At 36.5% G+C, this 14,252-nt stretch overlaps 1 protein-coding gene across 1 annotated transcript in view; it reads right to left on the reverse strand.

The window, feature by feature from the left end:
* Positions 1-6,371: 6,371 nt before the first annotated feature.
* Positions 6,372-14,252, reverse strand: part of LOC113888449 (multidrug resistance-associated protein 4-like) — a gene marked incomplete at its 5' end in the record, with an annotated part of 89,538 nt that continues 81,657 nt past the window's right edge. The window contains 1 exon segment of the mRNA XM_027535576.1: positions 6,372-6,675. Within this exon segment, the coding sequence (XP_027391377.1) occupies positions 6,481-6,675 (195 nt within the window).

The following is a 14,252-nucleotide window of genomic DNA, read 5'->3' on the forward strand; positions in this document are numbered from 1 at the left end:
GTAAATCAGTCAATGTGATACATAATATTAAGGATCTGAAAGATAAAAACTTATGGTCATCTCTATAGATGCAGAAAATGCTTTTGACAAAATTCAATACCAATTTATGATTAAAAAAGAAACATCTCTCGAAAGTGGGCATAAAGGAAATATATCTCAGCATAATAAAGGCCACATACAACAAACACATAGCAAACATCATTCTTAGCAGTGAAAAAATGAAAGCATTTCCTCAGAAGACCAGGAATAAGAAAAAGATGTCCACTCTTTCCAATTTCGTTCAACATAGTTTTGTAAATCCTAGTCATGACAATTAGAGAAAAAAGGAAATAAAAGGAATAAAAATTGAAAAAGTAAAGCTGTCACTGTTTGCTGATGACATGATCCTATACATAGAAAATCCTAAGATGCTATCAGAAAAGTACCAGCGCTCATCAATGAATTTGGTAAAGTTGCAGAATAAAAATTAATACATAGAATCCATGATCTTGGTTTTTGAAATGTTGAGTTTTAAGCCAGCTTTTTCACTCTCCTCTTTCACTTTTATCAAGAGGCTCTTTAGTTCTTCTTCATTTTCTGCCATAAGGGTGGTGTCATCTACATAGCTGAGGTCATTGATATTTCTCCTGCCAATCTTGATTCCAGCTTGTGCTTCTTCCAGCCCAGCGTTTCTCATGATGTACTCTGCATATAAGTTAAGCAAGCTGGGTGACAATATACAGTCTTGATGTACTCCTTTCTTGATTTGGAACCAGTCTGTTGTTCCATGTACAGTTCTAACTGTTGCCTCCTGACATGCATACAGATTTTTCAGGAGGCAGGTCAGGTGGTCTGGAATTCCCATCTCTTTCAGAATTTTCCAGAGTTTGTTGTGATCCACACAGTCAAAGGCTTTGGCATAGTCAATAAAGCAGAAGTATATGTGTTTCTGGAACTCTTTTGCTTTTTCAATGATCCAACGAATGTTGGCAATTTGATCTCTGGTTCCTCTGCCTTTTCTAAATCCAGCTTGAATATCTCGAATTTCAAGATGAAGCCTGGCTTGGAGAATTTTGAGCATTACTTTGCTAGTGTGTGCTGCTGCTGCTAAGTCGCTTCAGTCGTGTCCAACACTGTGCGACCCCATAGATGGCAGCCTACCAGGCTCCCCTGTCCCTGGGATTCTCCAGGCAGTAACACTGGAGTGGGTTGCCATTTCATGAACGTGAAAGTGAAGTCGCTCTGTCCTGTCTGTTAGTGACCCCATTGACTGCAGCCTATCAGGCTCCTCCGTCCAGGGGATTTTCCAGGAGAGAGTACTGGAGTGGGTTGCCATTGCCTTCTCTTGCTAGTCTGTGAGATGAGTGAAATTGCATGGTAGTTTGAACATTCTTTGGCATTGCCTTTCTTTGGGATTGAAATGAAACCTGACCTTTTCCAGTGCTGTGGCCACTGCTGAGCTTTCCAGATTTGCTGGCATATTGAGGCAGCACTTTCACAGCATCATCTTTTAGGATTTGAAACAGTTCAACTGGAATTCCATCACTTCCACTAGCTTTGTTCGTAGTGATGCTTCCTAAGGCCCACTTGACTTTGCATTCCTGGATGTCTGGCTCTAGGCAAGTGATCACACCATTGTGATTATCTGGGTTATGGAAATCTTTTTTTGTATAGTTCTTCTGTGTATTCTTGCCACCTCTTAATATATTCTGCTTCTGTTAGGTTCATAACATTTCTGAACCTTTATTGTGTCCATCTTTGCTTGAAATGTTCCCTTGGTATCTCTAATTTTCTTGAAGAAATCTCTAGTCTTTCCCATTGTATTGTTTCCCTATATTTCTTTGCATACTTAGTGAAGGCAAAGAACAATATTGCTTATATTTGGAATCTAAAAAAAAAAAAATTATACAAATGCACCTATTTTCAAAACAGAATTAGGGTAATTAATGTAGAAAACAAGCTTACAGTGACCAGGAGGGATAAACTGGGAGATTGTTATTGACATGCACACAGTACTATATACAAAATAGTTAACTAGTAAGAACCTACTGTTAGGGAACTCAGTACTCTCTAATGACCTGTATGGAAACAGAATCTAAAAATGAGTGGATATATGTATATATATTACTGATGCACTTTACTGTACAGCAGAAAATAACACAACATTGTAGATCAGCTATATTCCAATAAAAATTAATTCAAAAATTTTTAAAAATAGTAGCCACCGCTGCTATTTCTTGAGTCCTATGATCTATGTTTTCATTTCTAATCTGAGGCCCTTTCTAAGGGGCAGCTCATCACTGTTTCAAGATAAGAGAAACACCTGAAGTAACTTTAAATCTTGTTTTCCTTTTTTTTTTTTTTTTCCTAAATCCTGTATCATCTGAATGAATTGATCATCAACCATATTCAGAAGAAAATGACATTGTTCATCAACATAGGGGAAAGAATTTAAGTCATGTATTATAAGTCCTCTCTGAAGGGCTCAAAGGAGCAGTTTCTTAGGATTTAATAAAGACTTCAATATCAGAAACAAAGGGCTTACTGCATTAGAATCCAGTTGTATTTCTTTACAAGTAACAACATATCCCTTTCTATTCCCTTTGAGTTTTATTCTTAACAAGAAAAAAAAGGGAAAGAAAATAAGGTAACCAAAAAATCTTAAAGAGACAGCTCTGGTTTACTTTCTTCAATCTACTGGGGGTGGGGGGGAACTGAGGGAGGGATTTCCCTGATTGTCAGTGGCTAAGACTCCATGCTCCCAATGCAGGGGGCCCAGGTACAAGCCCTGGCCAGGGAACAAGATCCCATATGACACAACTAAGAGTTCACATGTCACAACTAAAGATTTATTTATAAATAAACTAACATTAGAAGAAAATTCATGGAATGGAAATACCAAAAGAGCAGACTAAGCTTTCAGGATGGGGAACATGTGTGCACCCTTGGCAGATTCATGTTGATGTATGGCAAAACCAATACAATATTGTAAAGTAACTAGCCTCCAATTAAAATAAATAAATTTATATTAAAAATAAAATAAAATGGGGAGGGAGGAGGGAGGAGGGTTCAGGATGGGGAACACGTGTATACCTGTGGCGGATTCATGTTGATATATGGCAAAACCAATACAATATTGTAAAGTTAAATAATAAAATTAAATGTAAAAATAAAAAAATAAAGACTCAATATATGACTCAGTAAAAAAAGATAAATAAAAATAAAATAAATTAAAAAAATAAAAACACTCAGCTTTTGCTTTAATTAAAAAAAAAAAAACCTATTAAATGTAAAAAAATGACTCTGTTTTACCATGATAAAGACATTGTTGATCTGTGCCAACCAGTGTGTTACAGTTATAAATATTGTTTTTGCCTGGAATCCCTCTTCAATTGAAAACATTTTCTTTGTGTCAATAGTATAAAGAGCTATTGGTTCAGAGTAACATCCAAAGAGGTTCTGAAATCCATTCCAGATGCTTTCAGATAAACAGCTACTCCTTAAATATAATCTCACCTTGGTGCTCTTTCTGGGGAACATATTTAACTACTTCAGATCCTGAGGACAAAAGGATGCATGCACTTCAGCTACCTGTTGTGTTTAAGAAAATTGTCTAGGAAGTGTTTTCATTTTTTGGCTTATTCCTGAAATTCTGAACACAAATTGAGGAGTCTCTTCTTAAGAATACAGTATTTATCTTTGAAAGTTCCCCCAGGACTCTAGGACTGATGGTCTATTTTACCACTCCCCTGCCTCTGGTTACTATGCAGGTCTTTTCTACTCTCCCATCTCCTGCAATTCTGATCTGCTCATAGTGGGATCAACAGTTACAGGATGAGTCTGGGAGAGAGAAACCACTCTGGAAGCTCGCTGCTGCTCCCAGGATCACAGGAGGCAGGCATCCAGGGAAGATGGTGTGGGCCTGATTCACTTGAGTGGGGAAGCTCAAAGAAACATCACTGGGCTCCTCCTCTTCAGAGTCTGCTCTCAGCTTCCGAGGTTCCCTAAATCAGGGTGTTGAGACAATCATCACTGCTTCCTACTCATTCATGGGTAAAAGGGAAGTAAACTTTATGCACTTAGACAAATAAGTTCAAGTAACCAAACCAACAGACTTTCTCCATCTCTGTAGTCAGCAAGACATTGTAAAGAGAAAAGGCTCTTGGCTGGGGAGGAGTGAGATTTTGAATATCTTCTCCTGATACTTAATAGCCCATGATATATGTAAATAAACCCATTTCTAAATTGATACAGTCCTTCAAATGAGGGACACAGCACTAGGAGAAATATATTCTGGCTTTGTTTTACATTTATTCACTTTTGTAATGGTCTGAGAATTCTTCTAAGTGGGATAGTAGAAAAAATGGGGAAAATTACCACAAGAACATCATTCAGTTCAACAAATATTTGTTCAAAAAATATTTGTTTGGAGTCAGAGAGTCCTAAGTCCTGATTCTATTGCTTATTAGCTATTTGACTCAGTTTAAGTTATTAATCTCCCCAAGACTCAATTCCCTTACTGGAAAATGGGGCCAATCTTGCGGAGCTGAGTGAGAATATAGAACAATTAAATTCCTGGTGTGATGCTAACATGGACCAGGAGCCCAGCCCAACAGGAGACAATGAGGGGTGGTGTTTGACAAACTGCAGGTACAGCCAGTGGATCAGGAAATAATTTTGTGCCTCATGACCATCATTTCCTATTTTATACAAACTAGAATAGAATGGATATAATAATCAGAATACAGAGTAAGAGTAATATTGTTTTTTGAAAATTTTGTTCCCTTGTATGTGTGTGAGTGTGTGTGTGTACATGAAATCATGATACAAAGCAAGTTCTACTGAGGATTACAAACAAGAGCGAGTTGAAGTCAAGTCCACAGCAGAGTGATTAGCTGCTTGGGCTCTGGAATCTCCCTACGTTAAATTTGAATCCTGGCTCTGCTGTATACTTGGTAAGAGAGTTAAGTTTCAGTGCGTCAGTTTTTAAAATTTGCCAAATAAGGATAACCATAGGATTGTTGTAAGGAGTAAGTGGGAGATGGCAGGAAAAGAGACTAAACAAGTTTAGGATTTCACGAATTTTAAGAATTATTATCAACACTTGTGTAACTTGTTAGGGCCTGCAACAAACACTGGAGCAACAGAAATGACAGACATGGGCCCTATCCTCAAGGAGAGGGAAAAAAAAAAAAGTGAGAATGTGGGGAAGGCTGAGAAAAAAGCCAGCGTTCTTTGTTGGGGACCTGGAAAGTATGAATGTGTACAGGGTTGTGGTCAGGAAAGAAGCTTGTGGGAGGGGAACCAGAAATCAAAAGAAAACAAAAAAAGTGATATTCTCTCCTTTTGTTCCTTACAGAAAAGATGTTAGATACATTCTTCTGTTTTGTCTTTCCCTAAAACTCCTATGTCCTAACTTTTTTCCCTTCACGTTTAAATTTATATAAACAATATAGTTTATGCTATAAGCAATAAATGTAAAAGAAAATCACCAAGGACCACAAAAATATAAAAACAAAGAGCAAAGTCCTTCTAGAATGAATTACTCTTTTTACTTAAGTAGAAATAATACCCAAAGGCCAGTGCCCTGATATTTAAGAATAATTTTACTACTGACTGAGTGTTCCTAAGAACTAGGCATGGTCCACAAACATTTTCTCACCCAGTTAAATCTTCACAACAAATCTGTGTGGCAGTAATTCCTAGACCTGTTTTTAAGGATGAAGACTATAAAGCTTGGTAGCTAAGTGACTTCATCAAGTTCTCACATTTGTTTGAGGTCGACCTCCTTTGGGGTGATGCTATGCACTATTTATAATAGCCAAGACATGAAAGCAACCTAAACATCCATGGTCAGATAAATGGATAAAGAAGATGTGGTATATACATACAATGGAAAACTACTCAGCCATAAAAAAAATGAAATACCATTTTCAGCAACAAGGAGGGACCTAGAGATTATCATACTAAGTGAAGAAAGTCAGGAAAAGAAATACAAATATAGTATTATATCACTTATGTGGAGTCTGAAATATGACACAAATGTACTTATTTAAAAAACAGAAACAGACTTAAAGATGTAGAGAACAGAACTATGATTGCCAAGGAGATGGGGCTGGGAAAGGAATGGGTTGGAAGTTTGGGACTAGCAAATGCAAATTATAAAATATAAAATGGATAAACAACAAATTCCTACTGTATAATAAAGGGAAGCATATTCAATATTCTATAATAAGCCATGTGGAAAAGAATATTAAAAAGTATATATATATATATATATATATAAATAACTGAATCACTTTGCTGCACATCAGAAACTAACACAACAATGTGAATCAACTATACTTTAATGAAAAATAAGCAACAACAACAACAACAAAAAAACCCTGGTATCTAATGAAAATATCTGTTAAAAAATATTCTCTATTGGGAGAAAAAGGATCAACTGTTCTATGCAATTTGAAAAATCAATCAAATTAAAAGCACTTAAACTTAGATGTCTTATAAAAAGAACACGTGATAATACTCCAACATGCATACCTGAGGTACAACAGAAATTTTCGTCCTTAAATCGTGAAGTCCAATTTCGTTTGTCCTGATTCCACTAATCCAAATACTACCTGTGGGTTCTGACAGTCTAAAAAGGGTAGAGATGAGGGAACTTTTTCCAGCTCCTGTTCTTCCCACAATACCAACCTAAACAGATTAAGAAGGAATTAAGAATTAACAATAAGCAACAAACCTAATAAGCAATAAGGTTAACCTAATAAACCTAACAAACAATAAGCAACAAAAATTCTGGTTGTTAAAGATGACTATACAGAGTATAATCTGAATGTTCCTAAATCATAGCACTGTTGAGCTTTTAGGCCAAACACTTCATTGCAGAGGGCAATTCATAGGCCTGCCCTGTATACTGTAGGATGTTTAGCTATATATCTAAATTCAACCTACGGGAGGGTAGAAACATCACTTACACTGTGGCAACCAGAACTGTCAGGCATTGACAAAAGTCCCCAGATTGAGACTCCCTTGTCCAAAAAAGAGCTGAAAATAACAACATCAATCTACAGGCAGCAAAAGCCAGCAGTCTCCTTAGTGGACCAAAAAAATTAAGCGTAAATTAACTTTATTACTAGGGATACAGACCTTGAGAAATTATGTCAATAATTTTACAGAGATGGTCAATAACTCATCAGAAGTGTTATACACAAATAACTATTAATTTTCCATGGGTTCTATTATTTAAAAGAATCATTCTTTAATAGAGAAAATGAAATCATTTCCTGATACTAAATATCTCAATTATGTTCTCTCTTGGAAAAAAATACCTTTAAATTTCAAAACACAACCAGTAGCCAGGCAGTATTTAAAAGTCAGAAAAATGGGCTTCTGGTTAAAGATGGCAGAGTAGAAGCATATGCATTCATCTCCTCCTGCGAGGGCATAAAAATTGCAACTTGTTATTGAGTAGCCAATGACAGAAGGACACTAGAATCCACAAAAAAAAAAAAAAAAAAGGATACCTCAATCAAAAGAAAAAGAAGAAACTGCAATGAGATGGTAGGAGACGCCCATTCAAGATAAAACCAAATCCCATACCCACCAGGTGGGCGATCCATAGACTGGAGAACAATAATAGCAAAGAAGTTCTCCCATTTTTGTGAAGGTTCTGAGCCTCACATTAGACTTCCCAGCCTGGGGATCCTACAAAGGGACTGGGAATCTGCAGGGAATCTGACTATGAAGGCCAGTGGGATTTGATTACAAGACTTTCACAGGATTAGGGGAAACAGACTCCAGTCTTGGAAGGCACAGACAAAATCTTACATGCACCAAGACCTAGAGGAAAGGAGCAGTGACCCCACAGAAGACTGAACCAGCCCTCCCTACTAGTGTTGGAGGGTCTCCTGTGGAGACATGGGTCAGCAGTGGGTCACTGATGGGATGGGGGCACTGGCAACAGCAGTCCTGGAAGGTCCCCCTTGGTGTAAGTCCTCTTGACGTCTCCACTAACTCTACCATAGAGCCCAAAGATCCCAGGGCTGGGTCAAGCTAAACAACTATCAGGGAGGGAGCCCAAACTCACCCATCAGTGGATAATTTGATTAAAGTTTTACTGAGCATGGCCCTGCCCACCAGAGCAAGACCCAGTTTTTCCTACCACCAGTTCCTCACATCAGGAAGCTTATACAAGCCTCTTAGCCTTCTCCATCAGAGGGCAGACAGAAGCAAGAACTACTGTAATCCCACAGTGGCTGGAACAAAAATCACATTATAGAAAGTTAATCAGGATGAAAAAGCAGAAAGTTTTGTCCCAAATGAAGGGACAAGATAAAATTCCAGTAAAACAACTAAATGAAGTGGAGATAGGCAACCTTCCAGAAAATGATTTCAGGATAATGATAGTGAAGATGATCCAGGATATCAGGAAAACAATGGAGAAGATGCAAGAAATGTTTACCGACCTAGACCTAGACCTAAAAGACCTATAAGAATGAAAGAACAAACAGAGATGAATAATACACTAGAAGGAATCAGTAGCAGAATAACTGATGCATAAGAATGGATAAATGACCTAGAAAACAGAATGGAGGAAATCACTGCCACAGAACAGAATATAGAAAAAGGAATGAAGGAAAAAAAAAAAAAAATGAAGACAGCCTAAGAGACTCTGCTGCTGCTGCTGCTGCTAAATCACTTCAGTCATGTCCGACTCTGTGTGACCCCATAGACCACAGCCCACCATGCTCCCCCGTCCCTGGGATTCTCCAGGTAAGATAACTGGAGTGAGTTGCCATCTCCCTCTCCAATGCACGAAAGTGAAAAGTGAAAGCAAAGTCGCTCAGTCGTGTCTGACTCCCAGTGACCCCATGGACTGCAGCCTACCAGACTCCCCCATCCATGGGATTCTCCAGGCAAGAGTTACTGGAGTGCTCTGGGACAACATTAAACACACCAAACTCACATTATAGCATTCTGAGGAGAAAAGAGAGAAAGGACCTGAAAAAAATATTTGAAGAAATAGTAGCTGAAAACTTCCCTAACATGGGAAAGGAAATAGTCAATGAAGTCCTAGAAGTACAGAGAGTCCCAGGCAGGATAAACCCAAGAAGGAACACACCAAGACACATAGTGAATCAAACTGACAAAAATTAAAGATAGAGATAAAATATTAAAAGCAACAAGGGAAAAATGGCAAATAACACATAAGGAAATTCCCATAAGGTTATCAGCTGATTTCTCAGTAGAAACTCTACAAGCCAGAATGGAATAGCATGATATATTTAAAGTGATGAAAGGGAAGAACCTAAAACCAAGAATACTCTATCCAGAAAGACTATTCTTCAGATTTGATGGAAAGATCAAACGCTTTACAGAAAAAAAAAAAAAGTTAAGTCACAACAATCCCAAAGAACTTCTTTAGGCAGAAAACACAAGAGAAGGAAAAGACCTACACAAAATAACCCAAAACAATTAAGAAAATGGTAATAAGATCATATGTATCAATAATTATGTTAACCATAAATGGATTAAATGTACCACCAAAATACATAGACTGGCTGGGCAGATGAGAATATGTGCATGTATGCACTTCCACTTACCACATCACACTACTTAACCCTCCAATTTGTATGTAATTATTTTATATTGTTAGGTTAATCATGTTCCCATTATGGTTTGTACTTGTAATTATCTTTTATTTTTTGTCTGGCTATTGATTGTGGAAACTGATAAACATCTTATAGTACTGTGATTTTTGCTTAATAATACAAATAATTGTATCGTGATTGGTCAACAGAAAAGAACAGAATTCTATATCACTAAAGCTATCATTTAATATAAAAACCTGCAATCACTTTTTAAAATCCACATGCATATCAGAATTACCTTGTAATTTTATGAAAAATACAAATGTCCAGATATTGCCTTTCTCCAAAGCTCAAGATGTGTTTCTAATGAGCAGCCATGTTCAAAAGCAACTGGAATATATGATGATGTTTTTACTTTTATCCAGTGTGTTTCTGTTTTTCTATTTCATATTCAGTAGTCATATTTCATTTAGTTTGTTTTCCAATTTCTTTATCTCTCTTTTTCTTTGTTTGATGTTCTTTCACAGGCTTTACCAAGTATAGTTGAAAAGATTTAGTTGTGTGTATATATATAGCGAGAGTATGCATAACATAATATATATATTTTAGAAAGCTCACAAATTTTTGCCTAGCTATAAAAATTATGACACTTTGATTCCACTTGTTTGACATAGTATGCTAGATTTCTAATTTATATTCACTCAAAACTGTGATATACTTCCATGTATTTTGGCATAAAGTATTACTACTAAAAGTCTAGAAAGTTTATTAGCTTAAATTATTTCAAAAAAGTTTTAATGAGGCTTTAAACTTCTAATCCAATTCTGAGAATATAAAGATGTACTATGTTGTAAATAAAAAACAACAACAACAGGAAATTAACATGTGATACAGTACTATTAGCCAAAGTACAGATTTTGTTCAAATCTCACAAAATTTTATGCTAGTATCCATTATTTGTTTTCACACTTTATTCCAGATTCCACATTGTATTTAATTGCATTGAGCAGCTTTAGCTATAAGTAGCAAATTCTGGTAAGTTCTCTTTTCATTTTTATTCTGTTACAAATATTTTCCAATTTTCCTAGTGACAGCATCTTAGATATACCCCTCATTTAAAAGCAGACATTTACCTTCCAAGTACATGGGATTTTTAAAGTATCGTTCATACTAATTTTTCATTTTTATATTACTTTCTCATTTAAATGTTTTCTTCTCTGCAATCACCTTCTGTTTTTTCAATCTTCTAACTTTATTGAGGTTTGCAATGGCTAAGTCAAAGATCTCTCTTGGTAAATGTCACACTGCACTTGAAAATTCTGATATTCATCTCTAACATAATTTCATAGTAATAAAAGAACAGACTCTGTATGATTTCAATACCTTTAGATCATGAAATTTCTACACCTGGTCTTATGTCTCTGGATGTTTCAGTGTCTCCTAGTTTACAGTCTATAGGAACTTGAATAGAAACCGTATCTTTCTGTTGTGTGAAAACTGTATAAATCTTAATTACGTTGAATTGGTTCATAATGCCTTTCAGGTCTACAATATTCTTCTACTTATCTCTACATTCATTCTATTAATTTCTGAGAGTTTGATATTGAAACTCCAACTAAAAATCTTAATTTATCTACTTAAACAATTGTAATATATTGTGCAACAATATGTAACTTTGGTCTGTATTTTCCTAGTCTCCTGTAAAGTGTGATCATATTTTCATAATTTAAAAAATAAAAATAATAAAGAGAAAAATACAGTTATATAACTAAAATGAAAAGACTGTCAAAGAAAAGAGGCAGTAGTCAGTAGACAAAATACACATAATGAGGTCAACAACAAAAACACAAAGAACACTTGCTATTTATATGGGACCATTCATCTGAGCACTTCAAAGGCATTTTACAAACCAATTAATATGTATAATTGCACCTTGGAAAGACACATGTCAAATATCAGTCTAGTTACTAAAACCAAAGCAGAGAGAAATTAAGTGTACCAACCATATGATCAGAGAATCAATATAATGCAGGTGAAATGCTGGTCATGAATTAAACTATATTACAGTAACTAGCTTTTAGTGGTGTGCATCAATCATGAATGCAGAAACTAGCCTTTTTTACCAATGAGCTTGCCCAACTGCAAATTCTCTGGTAGTAGCCTCCTTAGGGATGATTTCATCACCATTTAGACTTCTAAATAAAAGGAAATGAGGGGCATAAGATATGCTCTTAGTCATTTGTAAATTAATTCAGTAAATGAGGACTGATTATTTGGTGGGAACACTACATAGTTTCTCATTTGAACTCCTCCAAAGTTTCAAAGTTTAATATGTAAAATACATAATGGCATTTCAAAAAATAATTATCTTTATAGAGATTAAATGTAAGAAAAGTGGGTTGACTTTACCTACCTTTGTAGCCATATTGTACCTTATGGTAAATTCTAATTTGTATAATTTAGGTAAACCCTCACTGCATACAGGCAGGTTTTAGTGCATATATATGTGACTCACATGTTCTGTATACAAGCAGACTTTGAGGATATTGCAGATTTAGTTCCACACCACCTTAATAAAGTGAGTTATCACAAAATAAGGTGAGTCATACTAATATTTTTTCTCTTGCACATTAAAGTTATGTTTATATACTATATATAAACTATATACTATACTGTAGTCTACTATATCTACTACTACAGGCAGGAATCCCTTAGAAGAAATGGAGTAGCCATCATGGTTAACAAAAGAGTCCAAAATGCAGTACTTGGATGAAATCTCAAAAATGACAGAATGATCTCTGTTCGTTTCCAAGGCAAACCATTCAATATCACAGTAATCCAAGTCTATGTCCCAACCAGTAATGCTGAAGAAGCTGAAGTTGAATGGTTCTATGAAGAACTGAAGAACTGTTAGTTCTATGAAGAACTAACACCCAAAAAAGATGTCCTTTTCATTATAGGGGACTGGAATGCAAAAGTAGGAAGTCAAGAAACACCTGGAGTAACAGGCAAATTTGGCCTTGGAATACGGAATGAAGCAGGGCAAAGACTAATAGAGTTTTGCCAAGAAAATGCACTGGTCATTGCAAACACCCTCTTCCAACAACACAAGAGAAGGCTCTACACATGGGCATCACCAGATGGTCAACACCGAAATCAGAGTGATTATATTCTTTGCAGCCAAAGATGGAGAAGCTCTATACAGTCAACAAAAACAAGACCAGGAGCTGACTGTGGCTCAGATCATGAACTTCTTATTGCCAAATTCAGACTTAAATTGAAGAAAGTAGGGAAAACCACTAGACCATTCAGGTATGACCTAAATCAAATCCCTTATGATTATACAGTGGAAGTCAGAAATAGATTTAAGGGATTAGATCTGATAGACAGAGTGCCTGATGAACTATGGATGGAGGTTCATGACACTGTACAGTAGACAGGGATCAAGACCATGCCCATGGAAAAGAAATGCAAAAAAGCAAAATTGCTGTCTGGGGAAGCCTTACAAATGGCTGTGAAAAGAAGAGAAACCAAAAGCAAAGGAGAAAAGGAAAGATATAAGCATCTGAATGCAGAGTTCCAAAGAATAGCAAGAAGAGATAAGAAAGCCTTCCGCCATGATCAATGCAAAGAAATTGAGGAAAAGAACAGAATAGGAAAGACTAGAGATTGCTTCAAGAAAATTAGAGATACCAAGGGAACATTTCATGCAAAGATGGGTTCGATAACAGACAGAAATGCTATGGACCTAACAGAAGCAGAAGATATTAAGAAGAGGTGGCAAGAATACACAGAAGAACTGTACAAAAAAATATCTTCACGACCCAGATAATCACGATGGTGTGATCACTCACCTAGAGCCAGACATCCTGGAATGTGAAGTCAAGTGGGCCTTAGAAAGCATCACTATCAACAAAGCTAATGGAGGTGATGGAATTCCAGTTGAGCTATTTCATTTCCTGAAAGATGATGCTGTGAAAGTGCTGCACTCAATATGCCAGCAAATTTGGAAAATTCAGCAGTGGCCAAAGGACTGGGAAAAGTCAGTTTTCATTCCAATCCCAAAGAAAGGTGATGCCAAAGAATGCTCAATCTACCGCACAATTGCACTCATCTCACATGCTAGTAAGGTAATGCTCAAAATTCTCCAAGCCAGGCTTCAGCAATACGTGAACCGTGACCTTCCAGATGTTCAAGCTGGTTTTAGAAAAGGCAGAGGAACTAGAGATCAAATTGCCAACATCTGCTGGATCATGGAAAAAGCAAGAGAGTTCCAGAAAAACATCTATTTCTGCTTTATTGACTTGTCAAAGCCTTTGACTGTTTGGATCACAATAAACTGTGGGAAATTCTGAAAGAGATGGGAATACCAGACCACCTGACCTGCCTCTTGAGAAACCTATATGCAGGTCAGGAAGCAACAGTTAGAAGTGGACATGGAACAGACTGGTTCCAAATAGGAAAAGGAGTATGTCAAGGCTGTATATTTGCACCCTGCTTATTTAACTTATATGCAGAGTACATCATGAGAAACCCTGGGCTGGAAGAAGCACAAGCTGGAATCAAGATTGCTGGGAGAAATATCAATAATCTTATATATGCAGATGACACACACCACCCTTATGGCAGAAAGTGAAGAGGAACTAAAAATCCTCTTGATGAAGGTGAAAGTTCAGAGTG

The sequence above is a fragment of the Bos indicus x Bos taurus genome, unplaced genomic scaffold (genome assembly GCF_003369695.1).
Source record: "Bos indicus x Bos taurus breed Angus x Brahman F1 hybrid unplaced genomic scaffold, Bos_hybrid_MaternalHap_v2.0 SuperScaffold_100136, whole genome shotgun sequence".
In the NCBI taxonomy this organism is placed as follows: domain Eukaryota; kingdom Metazoa; phylum Chordata; class Mammalia; order Artiodactyla; family Bovidae; genus Bos; species Bos indicus x Bos taurus.